This window comes from Schistocerca nitens, chromosome 1 (assembly GCF_023898315.1).
Source record: "Schistocerca nitens isolate TAMUIC-IGC-003100 chromosome 1, iqSchNite1.1, whole genome shotgun sequence".
In the NCBI taxonomy this organism is placed as follows: domain Eukaryota; kingdom Metazoa; phylum Arthropoda; class Insecta; order Orthoptera; family Acrididae; genus Schistocerca; species Schistocerca nitens.
This window is the reverse complement of record NC_064614.1, coordinates 1,126,637,208-1,126,662,855: the sequence shown is the minus strand read 5'-3', so window position 1 is coordinate 1,126,662,855 and position 25,648 is coordinate 1,126,637,208. Positions and strand designations below refer to the sequence as shown.

At 40.6% G+C, this 25,648-nt stretch overlaps 1 protein-coding gene across 2 annotated transcripts in view; it reads right to left on the bottom strand.

The window, feature by feature from the left end:
* LOC126199334 (putative phospholipase B-like lamina ancestor) overlaps nucleotides 1-25,648 on the bottom strand; it is a 155,719-nt gene that overhangs the window by 14,035 nt on the left and 116,036 nt on the right. For both annotated transcript variants that reach the window (XM_049936195.1, XM_049936188.1), the window contains one exon: nucleotides 13,284-13,530. In XM_049936195.1, the coding sequence (XP_049792152.1) occupies nucleotides 13,284-13,530 (247 nt within the window). The remainder of the gene's footprint in view (nucleotides 1-13,283; nucleotides 13,531-25,648) is intronic.

Genomic DNA, 25,648 nt, shown 5'->3' with positions numbered 1-25,648 from the left:
ATTAGATAAGTAATAGCAGTGTAAGATAAATTTGATTAACTGTAAATTTACTCATTGAGTTGGAGGTTTCATGGACTTGTGATTACTTTAGATACGTCTTGTGAGGACAGACTGTTCCACAAACAGTAGAAATTTCCAATTGCTTTGAAAAGTGCATAATTTCAACAAATGCTGCAAATAAAGTACCACATCCACCACAAACAGAAAAATTGATAATCATGAACATGAAATCTACTGCAGAAGAGAAGTTTTGTACAAGGTTCATCCTTTCTTAACAAGAGGCTGTGACTGACAATCTTCTTTTTATCAATATTATCATGAATCTGTGGTTTTGCCTTGTTTCTTTTCCTACTTATCTTTCAGTGAACACACTGTGTATTCCAAGGCAGACACTTCAATAAAAAGGGAATGGGGTTTCTCATAGTACTAAGAAGTTGTGTATTATGATGCTTTTTTCCCCTCAAGTTGTGTTCTTACATAGTTATATGCTTCATCACAATTAATTAAACCATTTGGTATGGACAAAAGACAAGCAGTTTATAATAGATTTAAATTGAGATGCATTGATTTCTGACACAAAAAGGAGATAGAAAATGACACAGCTGCTACTAATTTGTGTACATATGAAAAACATTCAATTAGTGGTAGTCGCCTTCAGAGTAGAACTCATTTGAGTCATCTGATGTCTGCTTTCCTTCATTTCACTGCTCAAAATGCTATCTCATATTTTTTTCTGTGAGGTTCCACAGGAATGTCACTATTTTAGTCATCCAGGGCAGTGCAAGAACACATCTGTAATAAACTGTTTACCCAGTGGCACTGGGTTGATCAATTTTAATGGAACTTGTCACGTTACAAGAACATAATTAAAACAGCCAGAACAGAATTGATCTCCAAAGTCCTCATTGGAGCCAGCTGCAGCACCCAGGATCTAGATATTGTGAATGGTCTTCTGTATGGTCATGCAGGCTGATCCTTACATTCTTGTTGTGTCATTATATCATCTTCACTGTGATGAGCACCAAAGTTAACCCCTCCCATCGAAGCTTAACAACCATCAAATGGGTCTTCAGTTTCCTGGAACCTCCCATCACCAATCTGCACTTATGAAATGTAATAGCGTTTCATACAGAGGACATGGGTGATGTGTCTGTGCTTTGTACCTTCTTGATGATGGGTCATAATTCTCAACTTCATATGTGATGTCAAACAAGCAATGAAGGATATGATGTGGCCCAAGGTAGTGCTTTGGCAAATTTCTGATAGTCCCACTTTATGTACAGGCACAAAAATTCAAACCAAGTCTCCCAGCCTGTATCTCACTGGCCGGTGCATAGCATATAGTGCTCTCGGCCTTCCTCCCAGGCATCCAGGGACTGTAGTGAAAGAGCTACCTTGCCTCTTCCATCCTGCAGATCAGGTATTTCATTTAGTCATCTACAGTGTATTCCATATCACTTTGGCCTCAGAATCATTGAGCAGAAAGAACAGCGTGAAACCTGCACTGTCTTGCTTTGCTGTGTTGTATGCGAATGTCACAACAGGCAGTATAGTATCCCAATCTTTCTGTTTGAGACCAGTGTACATCAAGAGCATATCTGCCAACATTTTAGGCAGTTGTCATCCTGTGGGAGATGTCGCAACGTGAATGTGAGGCACATAGTAGTTGAGGTAGTCGGTGCAGACTATTATCCATCAATTCCCATTTGTGGACTTTGGGAACCTCTCCATGAGGTCAACACCATTTCAGTCGAATAGCATTGTTGCATTGGGGGGGGGGGGGGGGGGGGTTATGACGTCCCAGAGGTAGTTGCAATAATACATTATTCTGTCATTGGCATTCATTACAGTGGCTGACCTAGTGTCTAATAGATCAGTAGTGATGTGGCCACTGATACCTGTTCTGATTCAGTCCAGTTTTCACTGATCCCAGGTGACCAGATATTGGAGTGTTGTGGAAATACATCAGGATTGCTGGCTGCAGGTGAGCTGGGATAACAAGCAACCATTTCCACCCCACTGGATCATAAATCTTCGTATACAATGCCCCATTTATTAACTGGAATCCTCCTTTGGCTGGTTCCATGGCTTCTACAGTTTTAAGCAATGCTGGATCTTCCCTGTGTGCAACAGCAGTGTCATTTAATGAAGTAATTTCAGATTTCATTCGTGCTGCTGTGTTCTGCCAAAGGATGCCTTGAAAGGCTGTCAGTGTATTTGTGTTTTCATCCATTTTTGTAGACCTCTGTGACATCATACTGCTGAAGCCTCAGTGCACGTCTCATCAGTTGATACAACATACCCTTCAGGCTAATCAGCTAGCATAGAAAATCATGATCCATCACAACAATGAATGGGTTGACAAATAAATACAGCCATAACTTTTTGAGTTCCCTAACAACTGCAAGGCACACTTTCTTGGTTGTATAGTAGTTCTTCTTGGAATTTGAGAGTACTCCAAAAGCATAAACTATGATCTTTTCAGCATAGTCCTGGATTTGTTCTAGAACTCCTGCTATCCTAAATCCTCTAGCATCTATGTGAAGTTCTCTCTCAGCATTCTCATCGCATAATGCTAGAACTGGTGTAGATGTTAGCATCTCCTTGAGGGCAAGGGAAGATCTTCCTTGTGCCTCATTCCAGGAAAAACATTTGGTGTCTCCCTGCAGTAGATGTTGCAAGGTATGTACCTTGACACAGAAGTCTTTTATGAATCACCAATAGTTTGAGCACATTCCAAAAAACTTCTCACATCAAGAATGCAATTGTTCCTATTTTCCCTTGATTGGGATGAACTGCATTGCCATCATTACATGCCCCAAGATTTTTATTTCTTGGGATTTGAATAGGCACTTTTTCAGATTCAGAAGACCTTCAGTCTGAACACACTACAATATGGTTGTGGGTCAGATTAAAGTGTCAAAGCAGATTGTCCATCCCACATTCAAAAATGGCTGTAGTGCTATATAATCCAAACGGCGTATCTTTAAACTCATGGAGGCCATCAGTACTTCAGAAGGCAATCTTTCCCCAGTCAGCTAGTCAACCTAAATTTGACAGCAGCCTGTCTGTATATCCATAATTGAGAAGTACTTTTGCTCCTTTCAAGCATTCCAGGATGTCATTAATGCATGGTAATGATTAGACATCTTTCTTCATGATCTTGTTCAGTCATCACTAGTCAGCACAGAAATGCCATGTGGTGTCCTTCTTCACAAGACCCACTGAAGAGGACCAAGGTCTCTCTCAAGATTCAATGATGTCATTTAGCAGTACCTTCTCAACTTCCTCTGCAATTATCTGTCATTCGACTGGTGACTATATGAGTGCTGAATAATTGGTGGATGGTGCCAATGTTGATATCATGTTTTTATCATTGGCTGCTTTATCTGTCTTCTATTCACTCAGGATTTGAAAGCATCCAAAAATTGACACAGAGTAGGTATTACTCACAGATGTTGTATCTCATCCAGGCCAGAAGCTATTGGCAGTTAGGTTCATCCCCTGCCTTATAAATAGTGGTAGTGGAACTTCTGTGTTGATGACACTGAGTCACTTCCTGGACTGGTTTAGCTGTCTAATATTCAGAGATTAGTTGGGGCTGCTCATGACAATTAGTGATCCAATGTTCTCCTTAATCACCCACAATGCTTATTAATATTGCTGACATGTACATTTCTTTTGTGAGCCTGAATAGATTGTTCCAACTAACATTAGCTGCACAGTTTAATTTGCATCAGTTGGCTATTGGAACTTGTCTCATTGATGATAGTGGAGTAATTGTGTCTTCAATATTAAAGGACCATCCAAACCAGTCCTTGTTATGGGTGCTGTACAAATCACTTTCCACAATCTGGAGCTCTGATCTTCCACAATTAATGTTTGCTTGTAATGACTGCAAGCCATCCCATCTGGGAACAATGTCTTGACTACATTCCATCAAAATTACAAATTCAAAGAACTGTGTTCTGCTACTGATAGTTATTCTTGCAATACATGTTCCTGTTGGCTGGATGTATTCCCCACTTGTGACCTACACACAATCACTTTAATATAACTGAACAAAGTATTCTTCAGCTGGTGACCACAGGCATTTGTCATCGCTGAAAAAGAAGCTCCTGAGTCAATTTGTATCTGAGCTGGTTGGCCATTAGTGATAAGATCAATGAGATTTCATATCATTTTGGTACCTGTTGTTCATGGGAGATTTTCAGCCATGGCAGCCACACATCCAAAGGTGGTCACCTTGCTTTAGGCAAGCAGCTGGTACCTCTGTGTGGTGATGGGGAACTGCTACAGCATTTTGGGGAGTGATCTCATACATGATATGGCAATGAGCTGTGGCCAACAAGTGGACTATTATCACCTGCATTTGAGTTGCATAAATAGGATTGATATCTTGTGGCATAATAATCATTGAATGCTCATCTTCTTTCTCTGCAGTAGTACATAATATGCCCAGGGCATTCACAGTGAAAACAGAGTGGTGTGTTTCCTCTATCCTATAAAAGTCTGTTCTTCTGTGGGCCACGATGTGGTGGAGGAGTTGGTTGTATGTATGTTGGTAAGATGCTGGGTTGTTGATTGATGACTGCAGCCGTAAACTGGTACACCTCTTCTTCAACATTCTTTACTAGCTCTTGATGTATCTGGTCAAAATTCAAGGCTGCTACCTCTTGTGGTCTAGAGGTAGTGCCTGACTATTAATGAAAATGTCCTCGGCCCTCTGTTCAAACCCTGCCACTGTTTAAATTTTGAATAAAAATCATCAGCAATGGTGAATGAAGACTTCCAGCACAAGAAGTCACCCTTGTTCTGCCAATAGTCTTGTCAAAGAGGGCAGAGGAGCAGACAGAGGTGGAGGGCACTCTCTTGCCCCTGGGTTGGAAAACTGCCCCTAAAAGGTGGAAGAATCAGCAATGATCATCAGAATGAGGATGCAGAAGACAATGGAAACCACTGAATTAAAGACACAATTTGTATTCACAGGACATGTGGCCTGTAATTGAAAAAAAGTGTCATAATGATCTCTCCAGTGGCAAATGATAGCAGATTAGTCCCCCATTCATACATCTGGGATGGGACTGAAAAGAGGGAGGTGACCAATAGAGCAGCCAACAACAGGGTAACATTCTATGCAATAGTACATGGGATGTCAGAAGTCTGAATGTAGTGGGAAACATAGAAAATCAGGAAATGGCAATGCAAAAGCTCAAGCTAGATGTAGTGGGGATCAATAAAGTACAATGGAAAGGAGATAAGGATATTTGGTCAAATGAATATAGGGTAATGTCAATAGCATGCTATAATAGGGGTATGACTCATTATGTATATGGAGGCAGGGCAGAGTGTGAACTACTGTGTACAATTCAGTGATAGAGTTGTTCTCATCATATTTGACAGAAAAACAGTGTTGGCAATGAGAGTTCAGATATACATGCCAATGTCACAATCAGCATATGGAGAGGTGGAGAAAGTACACTCCTGGAAATGGAAAAAAGAACACATTGACACCGGTGTGTCAGACCCACCATACTTGCTCCGGACACTGCGAGAGGGCTGTACAAGCAATGATCACACGCACGGCACAGCGGACACACCAGGAACCGCGGTGTTGGCCGTCGAATGGCGCTAGCTGCGCAGCATTTGTGCACCGCCGCCGTCAGTGTCAGCCAGTTTGCCATGGCATACGGAGCTCCATCGCAGTCTTTAACACTGGTAGCATGCCGCGACAGCGTGGACGTGAACCGTATATGCAGTTGACGGACTTTGAGCGAGGGCGTATAGTGGGCATGCGGGAGGCCGGGTGGACGTACCGCCGAATTGCTCAACACGTGGGGCGTGAGGTCTCCACAGTACATCGATGTTGTCGCCAGTGGTCGGCGGAAGGTGCACGTGCCCGTCGACCTGGGACCGGACCGCAGCGACGCACGGATGCACGCCAAGACCGTAGGATCTCCTACGCAGTGCCGTAGGGGACCGCACCGCCACTTCCCAGCAAATTAGGGACACTGTTGCTCCTGGGGTATCGGCAAGGACCATTCGCAACCGTCTCCATGAAGCTGGGCTACGGTCCCGCACACCGTTAGGCCGTCTTCCGCTCACGCCCCAACATCGTGCAGCCCGCCTCCAGTGGTGTCGCGACAGGCGTGAATAGAGGGGCGAATGGAGACGTGTAGTCTTCAGCGATGAGAGTCGCTTCTGCCTTGGTGCCAATGATGGTCGTATGCGTGTTTGGCGCCGTGCAGGTGAGCGCCACAATCAGGACTGCATACGACCGAGGCACACAGGGCCAACACCCGGCATCATGGTGTGGGGAGCGATCTCCTACACTGGCCGTACACCACTGGTGATCGTCGAGGGGACACTGAATAGTGCACGGTACATCCAAACTGTCATTGAACCCATCGTTCTACCATTCCTAGACCGGCAAGGGAACTTGCTGTTCCAACAGGACAATGCACGTCCGCATGTATCCCGTGCCACCCAACGTGCTCTAGAAGGTGTAAGTCAACTACCCTGGCCAGCAAGATCTCCGGATCTGTCCCCCATTGAGCATGTTTGGGACTGGATGAAGCGTCGTCTCACGCGGTCTGCACGTCCAGCATGAACACTGGTCCAACTGAGGCGCCAGGTGGAAATGGCATGGCAAGCCGTTCCACAGGACTACATCCAGCATCTCTACGATCGTCTCCATGGGAGAATAGCAGCCTGCATTGCTGCGAAAGATGGATATACACTGTACTAGTGCCGACATTGTGCATGCTCTGTTGCCTGTGTCTATGTGCCTGTGGTTCTGTCAGTGTGATCATGTGATGTATCTGACCCCAGGAATGTGTCAATAAAGTTTCCCCTTCCTGGGACAATGAATTCACGGTGTTCTTATTTCAATTTCCAGTAGTGTATATGAGAATCTTGAACACATAATTCAGTATCTAAAGGGAGACAAAAATCTAATAGTCTAGGGAGGTTTGAATGAGGTTGTAGGGGAAGGAATAGAAGAAAGGGTTATAAGAGAATATAGACTTGGAAGTAGGAATGACAGAGGAAAAAGAGTAATTGAGTTCTGCAATAAATTTTAGACAGTAATAATGAATATACTGTTGAAGAATTGCAAGATGAGGAGGTATTCTTGGAAAAGACCGGGAGCCATGCTAAGGCTCCAGTTGAATTACATCACGGTCAGACAGAGATTCCAAAATCAGGATATGGTATTGGATAGCATACACAGGTATAGATGCTGACCTACATCAGAATTCAACAAAGGTGAAAAGTAGACTGAAATTTAAGAGAATCATCAAAAAGAATCAATGTGGAAGGAAGCAGGATACAGAAGTACTGAAGAATAATGAAACACATTTGAAGTTCACTAAGGATGTGGATTCTGCAATAAGGAACAACAGAGTAGGCAGCTCAGTTGAAGAGGAGGGGGCATCTCATTAAAAGGCCAATACCAGATGAGGGAAAGACAAACATAGATACAAGGATGGTAACTGCCAAGAAATCTTGGGTAACAGTTGAAATAGATCAACTGATTGACAAAAGAAGGAATTACAAAAATGTTCTGGGGAAGACAGGAACAAAAATCCTTTAGGAATGAAATAAAAAGCAAAAACAGGGTAACCAAGGTGAAATGGCTGCAGGGAATGTGTGAAGTTATCAAAAAAGTAATTATACATGTAGGATTGATTCAGTATACAGAAAGTCAATACAACCTTTGGTGAAATTAAAAGCAAGGGTGGCAACATTAAGATTGCAAGGTTAATTCCACTGTTAAATGCAGAAGAGAGAGCAGATAGGTGGAAAGAGTGCATTGAAGGCCTCTATAAGAGGGAGGAACTGTCTGAAGATGTGTTGGAAGAAGAAATTGGAGTCGATAGGGATGACAAAGGGGATCCAGTATTAGAGTCAGAATTTAAAAAAGTTGGAAGACTCATCATCAAATAAGGCAGAAGGGACAGGTAACATTCTATGAGAATTTCTAAAATTATTGGGTGAAGTGGCAACCAAATGACTATTCAAGCTGGTGTGTAGAATCTGTGAGACTGATGATGTACCGTCATACTTGCGGAAAAATATCATCCACACAATTCTAAATAGTAAGGACATATAAGTGTGAAACTATCTCACAGTCAACTTAACAGCTCACACATCCAACCTGCTGACAGAATAATATACAGAAGAATGGAAAAGAAAATTGAGGATCACTTACATGGCAACCAGTTCAGCTTCAGGAAAGGTAAAGACCTCTTGTTGCACTTGATAATGGAAGCAAGGTTGAAGGAAAATCAAAACATGCTCATAGCATTTTCAATCTAGAAAAAGCATTCAGCAATCTAAAATGGTATAAATTCTGAGATAAATAGAATTAAACTGTAGAGAGAGATGGGTAATATACAATCTGTACAAGAACCAAGAGGGAACAATAAGACTGGAAGACAAAGAATGAAGTGCTTGGGTTAAAAAGCATGTAAGACAGGGATGCAGACGTTCACCCTTTCTATTCAATCTATACACTGGAGAAACAATGACGGAAATGAAAGAAAGATTCAAGAGAAGGATTAAAATTTCAGGATGAAAGGATATCAATGATAAGATGCATTGATGACATTGCAATCCTCTGTGAATGTGAAGAAGAATTACAGGATTTGTTGGCGGGATCTTTTATCTTTTCTCTTACCATGTATGACAGAAGTGATCTCATGGTGATCTTCCACAACCACCAGAAGGACCATATTTGGCATTCGGTCTTACCTCTTTTGTCCATCTCTCTCTCTCTCTCTCTCTCTCTCTCTCTCTCTCTCTTCTCCTGTTGCATTTCCTCAGTTTGTGGCACCATTAATCCTCATCGTGACATCACTTACCAGAAGGGCCTGGTACATGTCCTCTGCAATTCCTTTCATCAGGTTTTAGATTTTGTCTGCCTCTGTCATGTTAGGATTCACAATCATTGTGTATGTACAGAATTGTCAGTTTTCCATGACTTAGGCCTGTTTTTCAACCAGTCAGACTTGCTGCTGGTTGTCACATCATATTTTCTTCAGTTCGGTTGGAATTTGTACCTGCTATTTGGCTTCTCTTTGCGGTCCTTGAACCACTGCTGGCTGTGTCATCCAAGTAAAAGTACATAGTTGCCATACACATCCTGACATCCCACCTGCTATATTTGGTGACTCGGGGAAGCCCTTTCAGCCAATTTGTCTGATCATGACTGGCATCTACAGAAAACTCAGATGGAATGTGGTGTGCAGCTGTCTTGCTGCTGTTTTGGAATCCATCTGTCTCCTAAATTTACAGGTATTAGGAACAATATACTGGCTGTATCCAGGTTCCTTCTTATATAGTTAATGGCTTTTACATTGCATAATTGTAGACAGGGTGATGTAGATGTTTTAAAGTACCCAAAATCCTTACCATACAATGTCACACCTAAACCACAATCAAGCCCAACTCCCAAGACAGGGTCATCAGTGAATTTCAACATTTATCACTGAAAGCATGTTTATTACTGACACCAATGCACAGTCAGAACAGAACTGACATCCCAACAGAGATTTGTTTAAATAAACACTGTATATTCCACAAGACTGTTATTTATACATATACTGAATGTCATAGCTATTCAAACATATAGTATTTCACTAACCTTCCAGAAATTACAAAATTGAAATTACAAGTAACTAATATGTGAGTGAAGGTTTCAAACTACATTCCAATGTCTCACAATGACACCATGAATGCCTATATCTACAACCTCTATCAACTACAAAAGATGTATAATCTGTCATTCTCCCTGCAAGTTTTGTAGTTTTCCAGGTCTCTTCCTTTCTGATTAGCTCATACAGAAGATACTAGTTTCACTGAAAATTCAATATTCTGAGCTACCTACACTATGGTGTTGGCCATAATTCTAGGGTTTATTGTGATAGTGGGAATTACAAGATAGAAACAACAAACAAAAATGAGTACAGGCATACACATACAGTAGTTGACTGATGCACATATACACGCATAACACAACAGAGAACTGCAATAGTTACTTTTGCCATAAGACAAATTACTGCCTTGGAGAACATAGAAACCACCAACTTCACTCAAGTCCTGTGGTATAAAATGCAGGGTAACTTCTCATTTAGGCTAAAAATATCTATTGCACAAAGAAAGTAATTGGAATTACTTGTGAAGGTCAATGTGTACATTGAAATGTAACTACCAAGTCATGAGCTACATTATGAAATACCAGATCCATATCAGAGGATGCAATAGACTTTTCAGTTGCACTGTATGATGCCTCCAACTACATGAATACTCAATACATCAGTATGTTTACTTGCATCTTGTGTTCATGTCCTCATCCTGATTCATATTAAATGTTTTCTAAGATAATTTAAAGTAATTTAATGGCTTGTAGACAATGAAGTCGACCGCCTCAATCCATAGACTAAATTACAGAAATGTAAAAATCAAAACTTTGAGTAAACATGTTTTAGTGCAATCTACTTATTCATCTTAATGTCAATCCAATTATTTAATATAATCTTATAGTTAAAATTTTCATCATAGAACTTTATAGAAAATAATGTAAAACAAAACAGCTGCTCATCGATATGTAAACAAATCAAGTATTTATGACTTCATAAGCAAATATGTAGAGAATGATAGAAATATTACCAAAACATTACTACAAGGAAAAATGATTTGCCTTTACATGTACCAGTAATTAATCTAATTTTGGCATAGAAAGAGGTGAAACACACAGCTACAAAATTCTTTTACTAACTGCTCACAGAAACAAAATATCTGACTCACAGCAAAATTGTTTCCGAATTTAAATTTCAGTTGTTTTCCCTTAAGAACTGCTATACCATAGAGGGAACTCTTGAGCTGATATAAGTAGCCCATTGCAGACATGTAAATGGCCAGCTTCTAGCCAAGTAGTCATATAAATATATATTTTTTAATGATCTCTGCAAACGTTTTTCAATTGACATGTTCCATATAACTATATTTATTGTAAACATGAGCTTTGGAACATGGAATTAATTAAGTAACTTACTTGTCTTCAAGCTTCCATACTTTTCCCATTTAGGCATAAACTCCCGCACACGTAAACATATATCTGGTATTGGACACCAAGGAGGTTGAATGCTAACCAGAGAGATGGACTTGGGTGACCGTTAGAGGGAACCCTGGTTGTTGCACAGTGCTGTGCTTGCAGGGTGAGAGTTCCACTGTCTCACACCATGTGAATACAGTGGCCAATGGTGTTCCACGTGGCTGATGTATAGACAGCCACCCAGTGCACAGCTCATTGGTTCAGTGTTTGTGCTTGATATGGTCAGATCTATCTTCACTGCACTAGGACGGCTTGATAATTACCTTGCTTGTCATCTACACAATGGCCATTAAAATTGCTACACCACGAAGATGATGTGCTACAGACGCGAAATTTAACTGACAGGAAGAAGATGCTGTGATATGCAAATGATTAGCTTTTCACAGCATTCACACAAGGTTGGCGCCGATGGCGATACTTACAACGTGCTGACATGAGGAAATTTTCCAACCGATTTCTGATACACAAACAGCAGTTGACCAGCATTGCCTGGTGAAACATTGTTGTGATGCCTCATGTAAGGAGGAGAAATGTGTACCATTACGTTTCCAACTCTGATAAAGGTTGGATTGTAGCCTATCGCGATTGTGGTTTATCGTATCGCGACATTGCTGCTCGCTTGGTTGAGATCCAATGACTGTTAGCAGAATATGGAATCAGTGGGTTCAGGAGAGTAATACGGAAGGCCGTGCTTGACCCCAATGGCCTCGTATCACTAGCAGCTGAGAGGACAGGCATCTTATCAGCATGGCTGTAATGGATCATGCAGCCACGTCTCTATCCCTGAGTCAACAGATGGGGACGTTTGCAAGACAACAACCATCTGCACAAACAGTTTGACAACATTTGCAGCAGCATGGACTCTCAGCTTGACGACCTTGGCTGCGGTTACCCCTGACGCTGCATCACAGACAGGAGCGCCTGCGATGGTGTACTCAAGGACGAACCTGGGTGCACGAATGGCAAAACATCATTTTTTCGGATGAATCCAGGTTCTGTTTACAGCATCATAATGGTCACATCTATGTTTGGTGACATCACGGTGAACGCACATTGGAAGTGTGTATTCGTCATCGCCATACTGGCGTATCACCCGGCGTGATGGTATGGGGTGCCATCAGTTACACGTTTCGGTCACCTCTTCTTTGCATTGATGGTACTTTGAATAGTGGACGTTACATTTCAGATGTGTTACGACCCGTGGCTCTATCCTTCATTCACTCCCTGCGAAACCCTACATTTCAGCAGGATAATGCACGACTGCATGTTGCAGGTCCTGTACAAGCCTTTCTGGATACAGAAAATGTTCGACTGCTGCCATGGCCAGCACATTCTGCATATCCATCACCAATTGAAAACATCTGGTCAATGGTGGCTGAGCAACTGGCTTATCACATTACGCCAGTCACTACTCTTGATGAACTGTGGTATCGTGTTGAAGCTGCATGGGCTCCAAGCTCTGTTTGACTTAATGCCCAGGCATATCAAGGCCATTATTTCAGCCAGAGGTGGTTGTTCTGGGTACTGATTTCTCGGGATCTATGCACCCAAATTGCATGAAAATACAACACATGTCAGTTCTACTATAATATATTTGTCCAATGGATACCCGTTTATCATCTGCATTTCTTCTTGGTGTAGCAATTTTAATGGCCAGTAGTCTACTTACTCTCTTCGGTCATGTGTTGGATTTGTCTCTCTGCTGCTTTTGATCTTTTCGTTATTGTTGTGGGAAAGGCCTAGCTTAGTGCCTCACTGTTGTCAAGGTTATTTGTCCTTGTCCTGGCCTCTTGTTTGTTCACAGTCTGTGTGTTGCATTTCACTCCTCTGCAGGTGGCTCTCCCACCTGGTGGCATCCTCCATTTCTCCATTTCTTCCAGAGCTCTGAAGTTTGCACTCATATCTGGCTACCCACAGATATAGCAAAACAGACACCCAAATGCAACCCCTCACAACCATATGTGTGAGTGTGTATGGTTGTGCATGTGTGATAGAGTTTGTATTTTACCTGGGAAAAGAAGCTAGGGAAATTATCTGTAGTGTTGCACATATGTACAGCCCTGCGGGAGTCAGCCACAGGTGAGTGGTTGCCTGTCTTCATTTTTTTTTTTTTTTCATCGCATATTATATGGTCTGCAACTGCATCCTAGAGTAAAGGACAACATACCTGGTACCAGAAAGGACTGGTGGCTTTATTCTCAGCAGCTTTCTCTCGGGTCCAACGCTCGTTTTCCTCCAGGACAGAGTGGATTTCTTCACAAAGGTGTTGACGGTTTTGGCACACATTTTGCACAGTGTTGATCCAGTGCCAATAAATCATCTGCCATGTGAGGCTGCCCTCCAGAAGGCCTGCAGCAAAAGCCTGAATCCAGTCAGGCGAACCACTGTGGGTCTGAATCTCCAGTTTGGCCCACCTGTAATGGTAATCACAAAAGGTGATCTAATGCGGTAAAAGAAATTGATGAATCATATAAACTACTTTTACTCAGTTTAGCATGCATCTTTTCAATTTTCTATGAGGGCTACATGCTAAGTTAAATCCTGGAAAAGTTTTGATGCTTCACAGAATTAGAAAAAGGAGGCAAAACACAGGAAAAACTACAGAGGATCAACACTTGAAGCAGAGTTTAGTAATAATTTAAATCTACAGCCATACTCTGCATACCACTGAGCTGCATGGCAGAAGGTACTTCCCATGGTACCACATTGGGGCTGTGGTATATTGCCAGATTCCTCACTTAATACTGGTCCTTGAAACCCATAAGTAGGCTTTTTCAGGATAGTTGGTATGTATCTTCAAGTGTCTACACATTTAAGTTTTTAAGCAGTTCAGAGACACACTCCCTTGGGTCAAAGAAACCACTGACCATTCATGGTGTCCTTCTTTGTATATGTTCAATGTCCCTCATTAGTACAATGTGGTTTGGGTTCCATACACTCGAGCAATATTCTATGTTGAGCGAGCGTTTTGTAGGCAATCTCCTTTGTCAACTGATTCCATTTTGCCAAGAGACTACTGATGAACCAAAGTCTGACATTTGCTTTACATAACACTGAACCTTCAAGATCACTCCCACTTCATATTAACACAAATTTTATACCCAAATATATGTATAAGTTGACTGATTTCAGTTATGAGTCATTTGTATTACAGTCATAGGAACTATTTTTTTTTTTTAAAAAAAAAAAAAAAAAAAAGCATGTCATTTTATGTATCTGAAAATTTGAAGTAAGTTTCCCATCTTTGCACCACTTTGGAATCTTATCAAGAGTTGACGGAATATGTGTGCAGCTTTGGCAGTAGTTCTTCACTGTAGTTAACTACTTCATCTGCGAAAGCCTAAGGTTATTATTGACATTTTCTACCAGGTCACTGACATACACATGAACAGCGTGGGTTGCAACATACTTTCCTGGGGCTCACTTAAAGTTACTTCTACAGCTGTCTGATTTTCCTTACAACAAACATGCCGCATCCTCCCTACCAAGATATCCTCAGTCCATTCACAAATTTTTTGATACCCTATATGACTGTACTTATACCAAGAAGTGAAGATGTGGTACTGAGTCAAGTGCTTTTTAGTAAATCAAGAAATACTGCATAAACCTGACTGCCTTGATCCATGGCTTTGGTGTGTAATGTGACAAAAACACAAGTTCGATTTTGCATGATGGATGTTTCCAGAATACATCCTGGTTGGCATTGGGAAGGTCATTACGTTCAAGCTACAATATTATGTTTGAGCTCAGAATACATTCTAAGATTCTACAGCAGATAGATGTCAATAATATCAGGAGATGGTTTTGTGTATTGTTTCTGCTACCCTTCTTGCTGATGGGTGTAACTTGTGATATTTTTCAGCTACTGGATACTGTTTTTTGTTTGTAGGTTCTACAGTACATTATTGTCAAAAGATGGGCTAACTCACACACAAATTGTGAGTGGGATCTGATAGGGATTCCATCAAGACTTGGGGCTTTGTTGAATTTTAATGAAACAGACATGACTGGGAAAACTGGCCACACTGCATGCCAGGAAAAGTGGCCAAGGTGGGCACTTTTTCCGACAGATGGTCACTATTCCTGACAATTCATTTTCAATCTGTTTGTCCCAAAGAGAATTAGCTACTTCCATATTATAGGCACTGTATAACAATTGAAATTAAAACATTAGAAATTGTTTCATACACAAAACTAATATCCATTATACAGCTCTTCTGCAATGGTTTGCAAGAGCTTCAAGATGCCAAGAAAATACATCCAGAAAACAGAGCAATGGACGTGGGGTCCTGCTGCAATGCAAAAGGTAACTGAGGCAGTAAAGAATGATAACATGTATTTTTCATCAGCAGAAAAACAATTCAATGTTCCAGGTAATATGCTAAAATGAAAAGTTCTATGGTAAAATAGAGGTGCAGTTGGCAGTAAAAAGATTGTTGATGGCTTCAGGGCAGTGTTCAGTGAAGAACAGGAGCAAGAAATCCTTAATTATATATCTTGAAATATAAATGCAGTGTTATGGAATTACCTGCGGTGATTGGCATTCCAGTTGGCAGAGCATACACATTCAACAAAGAGTTTGAAATACTAGGCAAAGACTGGGAGGATAAGATGTTGCAGCTGTAAACTCTGGGCTTATGACCTGTGCACTGGGTGGGAAGACGATAACAACTTTACGAGCGAATTTTGTATATGACTTAATATTGTTTCTAAGCAGACAGATTGTGAATGAATTAGAATGAAACAGTAACCTATAATCAGTCGTTTATTTTTCTATTTATATCAGTAGGAGCTGCTGACCTTTTTGTGCCAACAATGTATTGCAATATGTTTCTTTTTACTTGTATTATTGTTCTCCTAATAATAATCAATTGTGAAATAAAAACTATAAGCCTACTCATTTCTTAAAACTAAACAATATATTTGGAAATGATGGTAAAGGTCTAGCCACTTTACCCCTTAGGTGGGGAAAAGTGGCCAATATGTAAGCATTCAGAAAAGCATTTATATATCCTATAAAATATACTCTTAGCTTAGCTGTAAATATTTGGTGTGGTACCTCACAGCATGTAGATTCGAGATGTATATGCTACAAGCCTCAGTTAATACCCATGGTGTAATGAAAAGTCATTTTCACTTAGAGTGGCCACTTTACCCCACCTTCCCCTAAAATGTAATATGTACAGGAATATGTCAACTTATTTATGTGCAATTTCATTTAAATTTATAGTTAAATTATTTACACTTACCTTCCTGATTTTATTGAGGCAATTAGTTTTAATGGAAGTCTGAGTAATTAAAAGTTATGGATAGTTAAAGTTACAACAATATCATCTAATGGGAAAACATTTTAAGCCAACGGGCAGCAGAGGTGCTTTTGTTACCACTCATTACAAAGCAGACATTCCCTAGTTTCCACAAAAATATTTTAAACTGTCTAAAACCAACTTATGAAATAAAAGAATCTTCAAAGCATTAATGTTCAACCACTTTTATTTGCTGGACTGTGTAATTAATTTTGTTGACCGTACAGCAAATTATTTTGTGTGCGCTGTTGCTTTAATATTTTTATTACTATACACTATGCCACTATGAGAGTCAACAGATATTGTGCCTGAATAAAGATTGGATAGGTTCTCTTCCAAAGCAAGAAGGTAGAGGTGTGCATCTCTTTGTCTCTATAAACTGATCTGTAGCCTGGAACGGGCCATCGATAACAATATAGTGCCAATAAAGTGGAAAAGCCACTTTGAAGTTTAACTATTGTCCAGTCAACTTCATTTGTAATCATCTTTCATAGTATCAGTTTCTCCAGCATCATTTCAGAACATCAAGGTCGGAAACTACAAGATACATAAAACCAAGTGCAACACCAACAACAAGTAAGACATGTATCACAAGTGTTAAAGAGTAGTGAATCCAACAAAACTGTATCACAAGTGGAGTCCACATTCCATCCTAATTTAATTTGTCCACAATTCCTCCAAGTCAGTTGACCAGACTAGCGTGACAGTTTCTCAAAACAAGACCAATTTCCTTCCTTATTAAAATATAAAAGTGAAAATGTTTGTCACATATTAGTTTATTAAAATTCATGACTGGTTTTGTTCTGCAGCTATCATCAGATCCAAAATGTACAGCAGTGAGAAGCAGGCATGTAGGCACCTACTCATTGCTGCTGTACTCATTGGATCTGACAACAGCTGCAAATCAAAACTCGTCATGAAAGTTAAAATACTAATATGTAACAAAGACAATGATTTTTATAATTTAATACTTTACAAAGATCGCTAGTTTCCACCGCAGGTCAGAAAGAGTTCATATCTCTTATTTCCTCATTTTTGTGAGAAATGAGCTTGGTATTTAACAATAACCTTTATTTATTTTGTAATGACTTTTAAAGAAACCAAGCGTAAAATAATTATCCATTCCCTAACAACTTATAGAAAGGCAGACAGTTCATTGAGAAGAAATGTCAATTTGCAGACAGGCACAATTAAAAGACACTTACATAAAGCTTTTAGCCATAGTCTTCATCGGTAAAAGAGAGACACACACCATTCACACATACAAGCAAGCACACCTCATGCACACATGATCACCAACTCAAGCATCTCAGGCCAGAATGCAACTATCTCATGGGACGTAAGCAGCAATCTGGAGGGGGCGAGAAATGGGAATGGTTAGTAGTGTGTGGGTGGGGAGAGAGACGAATGCTGTCTGGTGGAGTATGCAGGGAATAGACTGTCTACAGGTGCAGCATCGGGAAGTTGTGGGGCAGGGAGGTGGGGTAAAAAGGAGCAAAAAAGGTGAGGAGTAAGGAAAGATGGGCAGATGGATCGGCTGAGGGCTCGAGTTTCCATTTAGAAGAAAAATACGTATATTTAGTTGCTCGATGTTTCTTCTGTTGAATTACATAATATATTTTCAAGAAAATAATGTTGGGTGTTAGGCTGCATCATAAAACACCAAACAACTAAATTTCCAATGTTTTCACTGACTTGCTGTGCTCCTCTTCAGGGTGACTAAGTGAGCTAACTGCCCTGAAGAGGCCAACAGCAGGTTAGTCAAAACGCCAGCACTTTTTTTTGTGTTAGTGCTTTATATTGATGTGGCCTAATACTCAAAATTATTTTATTCAAAATGACACTGACCTTGGAAGCCTACGAAGTTAAATCTGATGTATTCTGAATATTAAATGTAAATCTTAGTATATATAGATTAATATTTCTGATGGCAGTGGGATATTTCAGTTGCCTTTTACATCATCACTTATTTAACATTGTCACAATTTAAAAAATGAGCAAATGTTATTACATATAAATGTTTAGGACCCAATTAAAGACTACATAATGTAAAAAAATACATACGAAAATAGCAGTAAAATCATAGCAGCAAGCAGAAATTCTACATGTCAGATTTTTAAATACTGTTTAGTAGGCTTAGAATGCAAGAGATGAATGGAAATAACAAAATTCTATTTCAGTCATCAGACAAACTATAGGCAAAATTCTCAAAGGAGCTGTACAATCAAAGGTAAAAGCCAGGAATTTAATCCAGATGTTAATAAAGTCCACTAAATATGGCTACACTCAACAAAAGATGAAATATGTTTTAATTAACACTAAAGCACTCTAATTATATAGATTTTGACAATTTGTTTTTATGAATGGTGCTAGAATACATATTCATCTTTTGATTTTCTTTTGGCTTTAATGACATCTGAAATTCTGATCAGAGTTGGCCAGAATGATAAATAAGAAGTGTGCACCAAGGATCAAACAACAGAGTTTGCTACTAAAATCTTGAAGGATGGTCTGAGTGCCTCATGAAAAATGCTAGAATAAAATAAGAAGTGGGAAAATGTAAAATAAAAACACAGAACAGAAGAATAAGATAGAATAAGAAAGGATGCGAATGGTCTCCTAACTAACTATTAAGGGAAAAATACCTTCCAACAGGAGACAAAGTTCTTCATTTTCAATCTTGAAACATCCAGTGTCACCACATCATTTCAAAAAGATATTCCAATTCCCACCAACTTTTCATCGTCGGAGGACTTGCTGTCTGGTGATACAAGGTATGAAGTGAATAGAGAAGAGTTCAGTAAACAGATAAACATGAGAATAATGATTACAGATATGAAAACATATAGTGTTAAAGGAGGATAATCACAGAAATATTACCATTCTTACATCTAAATTTTTTTTAAAAAAAATACAGGAAAAAGCTCGGAGAAATTAAGTGATAAAGATCAATCCTAAGTGGCTTCTAGTTGTCCAAGAAGTTTTAAATTTAAAAATCAGTGCAATGGAGAAGGAAAATTTAAATTGTAAGATAATATGAAACACTAAAGTAGTACAGAGCATTTCATTTACGATGCATGTGCCATCTCTGGCACTGTCCAGGAACAGATATGCCCATAGGTGTGCTCAGGTTATTGCATGACACTCTGGCCTCTTTCTTGGACAGTGTTGCAGCTGGGGAAAGGCTTTCAAGCGTTATTAATAGTGTGATTGAATATACATTGTTTTCCTTTTGTCGTGAGCGCAGTTTCCATTTACTGTAATATACATAAAGGATCAATGTTGTTTCATGTATTGAACTATTCTAGAAAAGAGTCATATTGACTTGGGTTCACACATAATTTCCCTGTCTACATTTTCCCAATGGCCTGACATAGATCAGTAAAGAAACTGGACAAAAATTCAAACCAAAACCTTACATACTTACAGTAGAACATCAGCTGACCTAGTCAGATACTGTTGCTCAATGTCAGTACTTACTACAACTGGCTATTGCAATCTGTACGTGATGGGGAGATTGGTCCTGAAGTACTCTTTTTTTTCTGATGGTACATGGCTGCATTTATTATGGCATGTTAACTTGCAGTAAATGGATGTTGAAGTTCTAGAACTTTCAATCAGTTACATAAAGAGCCTCTGAATGATTTGAAAACAGGAGTATGATGTGCATTTACTGCAACACATTTTATTTAACAATCTTTTCCCACTGAAACAACTTCTGATATGTATATGAAAAATTATATTGCAACCCTTATTCAGAGAACAAACGCTAATCCTTTTTCAGAGGACAAAAGCTTAATGATAATACCGATGTGTATTTCAGACAGGACAATGTAAAAGTACATACCGCTATCGCATCTGTGACAGTAGTATGAGGTGTTTCTGATGGTAGAATAAATCCCCAGATCTAAATTCACGTGTGTGTGTGTGTGTGTGTGTGTGTGTGTGTGTGTGTGTGTGTCTAGATGATGTGACTTACCAAACGAAAGTGCTGCCATGTCGATACACACAAAGAAACACAAACATACACACAAAATTCTAGCTTTTGCGACCAACGGTTGCTTCGTCATGAAAGAGGGAAGCAGAGGGAAAGACGAAAGGATGTGGGTTTTAAGGGAGAGGGTATGGAGTCATTCCAATCCCGGGAGCGGAAAGACTTACCTTAGGGGGAAAAAAGGACAGGCATACACTCACACTCACACACATGTCCATCCGCACATACACAGACACAAGCAGACATTTGTAAAGGCAAAGAGTTTGGGCAGAGATGTCAGTCGAGGCGGAAGTACAGAGGCAAAGATGTTGAATGACAGGTGAGGTATGAGCGGCGGCAACTTGAAATTAGCGGAGGTTGAGGCCTGGTGGGTAACGAGAAGAGAGGATATACTGAAGGGCAAGTTCCCATCTCCGGAGTTCTGACAGGTTGGTGTTAGTGGGAAGTATTCAGATAACCCGGACGGTGTAACACTGTGCCAAGATGTGCTGGCCATGCACCAAGGCATGTTTAGCCACAGGGTGATCCTCATTACCAACAAACACTGTCTGCCTGTGTCCATTCATGCGAATGGACAGTTTGTTGCTGGTCATTCCCACATAGAAAGCTTCATAGTGTAGGCAGGTCAGTTGGTAAATCACGTGGGTGCTTTCACACTTGGCTCTGCCTTTGATCGTGTACACCTTCCAGGATACAGGACTGGAGTAGGTGGTGGCGGGAGGGTGCATGGGACAGGTTTTACACTGGGGGCGGTTACAAGGGTAGGAGCCAGAGGGTAGGGAAGGTGGTTTGGGGATTTCATAGGGATGAACCAAGAGGTTACGAAGGTTAGGTGGACGGCGGAAAGACACTCTTGATGGAGTGGGGAGGATTTAATGAAGGATGGATCCCATTTCAGGGCAGGATTTGAGGAAGTCGTATCCCTGCTGGAGAGCCACATTCAGAGTCTGATCCAGTCCCGGAAAGTGTCCTGTCACAAGTGGGCCACTTTTGGGGTTCTTCTGTGGGAGGTTCTGGGTTTGAGGGGATGAGGAAGTGGCTCTGGTAATTTGCTTCTGTACCAGGTCGGGAGGGTAGTTGCGGGATGCGAAAGCTGTTTTCAGGTTGTTGGTGTAATGGTTCAGGGATTCCGGACTGGAGCAGATTCATTTGCCACGAAGACCTAGGCTGTAGGGAAGGGACTGTTTGATGTGGAATGGGTGGCAGCTGTCATAATGGAGGTCCTGTTGGTGGGTTTGATGTGGATGGACGTGTGAAGCAACAAGCAACAGTACCTCCATTATGACAGCTACCACCCATTCCACATCAAACGGTCCCTTCCCTACAGCCTAGGTCTTCGTGGCAAACGAATCTGCTCCAGTCCGGAATCCCTGAACCATTACACCAACAACCTGAAAACAGCTTTCGCATCCCGCAACTACCCTCCCGACCTGGTACAGAAGCAAATTACCAGAGCCACTTCCTCATCCCCTCAAACCCAGAACCTCCCACAGAAGAAACCCAAAAGTGCCCCACTTGTGACAGGATACTTTCCGGGACGGTATCAGACTCTGAATGTGGCTCTCCAGCAGGGATACGACTTCCTCAAATCCTGCCCTGAAATGGGATCCATCCTTCATTAAATCCTCCCCACTCCACCAAGAGTGTCTTTCTGCCGTCCACCTAACCTTCGTAACCTCTTGGTTCATCCCTATGAAATCCCCAAACCACCTTCCCTACCCTCTGGCTCCTACCCTTGTAACCGCCCCTGGTGTAAAACCTGTCCCATGCACCCTCCCACCACCACCTACTCCAGTCCTGTAACCCGGAAGGTGTACACGATCAAAGGCAGAGCCAAGTGTGAAAGCACCCACGTGATTTACCAACTGACCTGCCTACACTATGAAGCTTTCTATGTGGGAATGACCAGCAACAAACTGCCCATTCGCATGAATGGACACAGGCAGACAGTGTTTGTTGGTAATGAGGATCACCCTGTGGCTAAACATGCCTTGGTGCTCGGCCAGCACATCTTGGCACAGTGTTACACCGTCCGGGTTATCTGGATACTTCCCACTAACACCAACCTGTCTGAATTCCGGAGATGGGAACTTGCCCTTCAGTATATCCTCTCTTCTCGTTACCCACCAGGCCTCAACCTCCGCCAATTTCAAGTTGCCGCCGCTCATACCTCACCTGTCATTCAACAACATCTTTGCCTCTGTACTTATGCCTCGACTGACATCTCTGCCCAAACTCTTTGCCTTTACAAATGTCTGCTTGTGTCTGTGTATGTGCGGATGGATATGTGTGTGTGTGTGTGTGTGAGTGTATACCCGTCCTTTTTTCCCCCTGAGGTAAGTCTTTCCGCTCCCGGGATTGGAATGACTCCTTACCCTCTCCCTTAAAACCCACATCCTTTCGTCTTTCCCTCTCCTTCCCTCTTTCCTGACGAAGCAATCGCAACATACCAGCACTTTCTCATTTGATAAGTTACAGCACCTTTGTTATATATGGCAGATGTTAACAGATAATGTGCATGTAAAAACTTTGGAAAGTTATAAGATAATATTTGTCGTATGATTTAAATGACTTCAGTAGCCAAAATTCAATGAATATTCAACAATATGTTCAGAAGGTGTCAAGCTGCTTTTTCTACAGAGTGAACTGATGAAATAAAGATAAGTGTAATATAATCTCAATGTCTCTTAGTTTACGGTCTTCTCAGGGAAGACATACCAAGCCCTAATGCTGCAGTCTCGAGTACACATTCCATATGGACTGTGGGCATATGCTTGGGTTGTATGTGAGACACCTTGTACTCCAAGACATTATAAATTATAGAAAAAAGACACCATAGTTCTAACACTGAATAAAAATGGAAGCAACAAAGATGAGGATAGTAAATCATTCAAAACAAATAAAAGGTTTGTTTATTCAACCATGAAACAAAGTCCCCCGATGATACTTTTAAAGATTTTCACTATTCGTAATTACTATAATTTTGTTAAAGTCAGAAAGACACAGCTGGATGACTATAACTTATTTTCAGTACACACAACTGTTAGCACAATTGAGAAACACACACAGATGTAGAGATAGTAATCCTAGCTTTTGAACCACAGGTTCTTTCTTTAGGGGAAGGAAAATGAAAGCACTGTTGGAGGATCCGGAGGAGGAACAGGCTGTTCAGAACCCAGCTTAAGAAGGATGAACCTTATATGAGGATAAACTGAGGCAAAGAGAAAAGAAAGCTTCCACACAAATGCCTTATCAGACTACCCATATCATTCTGGTGATAATTATTTTCCTTTAACTTCTTTACAAACCTATTTTTAAATGTTAACACAACACACCAAGCTCACTAAAGATTATATGCAAACATGGAGAGAGCAGTACAAAATGTAACAGGTAATCACCATTAACATAATAGAATGATGGGACATGAACAATGAAAATGTAAGAAAAATTTGGGATGAGCACAACAGTGCATTTACAAATAAAAAGCTCTGTGTCATTAAGACAGAAATTGCTTTTTTATTTTGAGAGAAGAGACTTGTTTCTTGAATACTGAGAGATGAATTAATATTCCTAGACACAAGAAAAGTACCACATTGAGCCTTTGTTGCTGATATACAAGTGTGTGATAGATATACTTCCTTGTCTTTATTGCACAATGGAGTTGTTCTTTCAGTCTAGCTGACCAGCTTAAGACTGACAAAGTAAGTTTCGTTTATCATGATCATGAGGGCATGAAACTGACTTATACTTTTTAACAGCAAACATTTCTGTAATATCACTTTAGTTTTCACAACAGCATCCATTGATAACATCAACTTGGTGCATTAATATTTAGTCAGCCATACTTTTTGCATATCTCCACTGGCTATTTCTGTCTTAGCTTATCACATATGGAATTTGAGATTCTTTTTCCACACATAAAAAATTGCTAACAATCTTAATTACAAGAGAAATATTGTTTTCCAGTATGAACAGCTAAAATTACACAATTTATATTATCTGTGCATAAACTACCTATTAAAACATAGCACTTAGCACTCCAGGTATATCTTTCACTCTGTAGCATAGTGTCAACACTTTTAAAACTGTTCACTAGAACCTTGCCTTTTCTGACCAGTCCCTTTACTGACTGAGGTATCTTGGGATGACTCATGATTAATCCACATAGCTTCAATTCTGCTAGTAACTCTCTCATACTTTCCAAACTTCACAGAAATTCTCCTGAATACCTTGTAGGATAACTGTTTCTAGAAGAGAGGATATTGTGGAAAATGGCTTAGCCACAGTTACAGGGCTGTTTCTGAAATAAGCGTTTCATTCTTTTAGTGAAGTGTGTGCTCTTTTCAAATATCTTGACATATTGAAACTGTGTACCAGACCAAGACTTAAACCCACAACCTTTGGGAAGTATGGGTTGCATTAAAAAATGATCCGGAGGCTGTAAAATGAAACTGATTACGGGATCATAATTCCATTGCCTGCAGAAGAAAGTGTGGTCTATTCAAGAGTGCTGAATCCCAAAACTCACCACTAGAGGGATACAAGTGCATACGCACACGATGCCAGAGCAAGCATGTACGTACATTGAACATCCACTGTAGTGCATAAAACAGAGAAATGGAGGCAGAAAAAGAAGAACAAAGGGCTGTAGTGCATTTCCTTATAGTGGAACAAGGTGAGGGATGGAATTTCATTGAAAAATGGCACAAGTATACAGAGACCATCACTTGTCTGTTGCAGTACTGACACTCACTCTGACCTCTGGCATAATTGGTGCCACCATAATCCACTGTTCTTCAATAATAAGGCTATCCACCTGCTTAACAATGGTACTGGTAATGCAGTGTGTCATTCCAGATCATACATCATTCTCCAACAACATCTGTCCTTCCTTGAATTGCTTGTGCTACACCATTACAATTGCAACAGACATGCAGTGTGCTCTCCAAAGTCTTGTGCCATTCTTCAATGAATTTTCATCCCCTGCCCTCCTTCCACTGTAAGGAAACACACTACATCCCTTTACTGCTCCTTTGAAGCATCCATTTCTCTGTTTTCAGCACTACTGAGAGCAGTGGATAGCCAACACATGGGTGTGCATGGTCTTTTGCCATGTAGATGTGCACACATACCACTCTTGTGGTGATATTGAGGCCTCAGCATTCTTGAAGGGACCACACCTTCTTCTATAAGCAGTGACATTACAATCTCTTTAGCGATTTTCGTTTTACA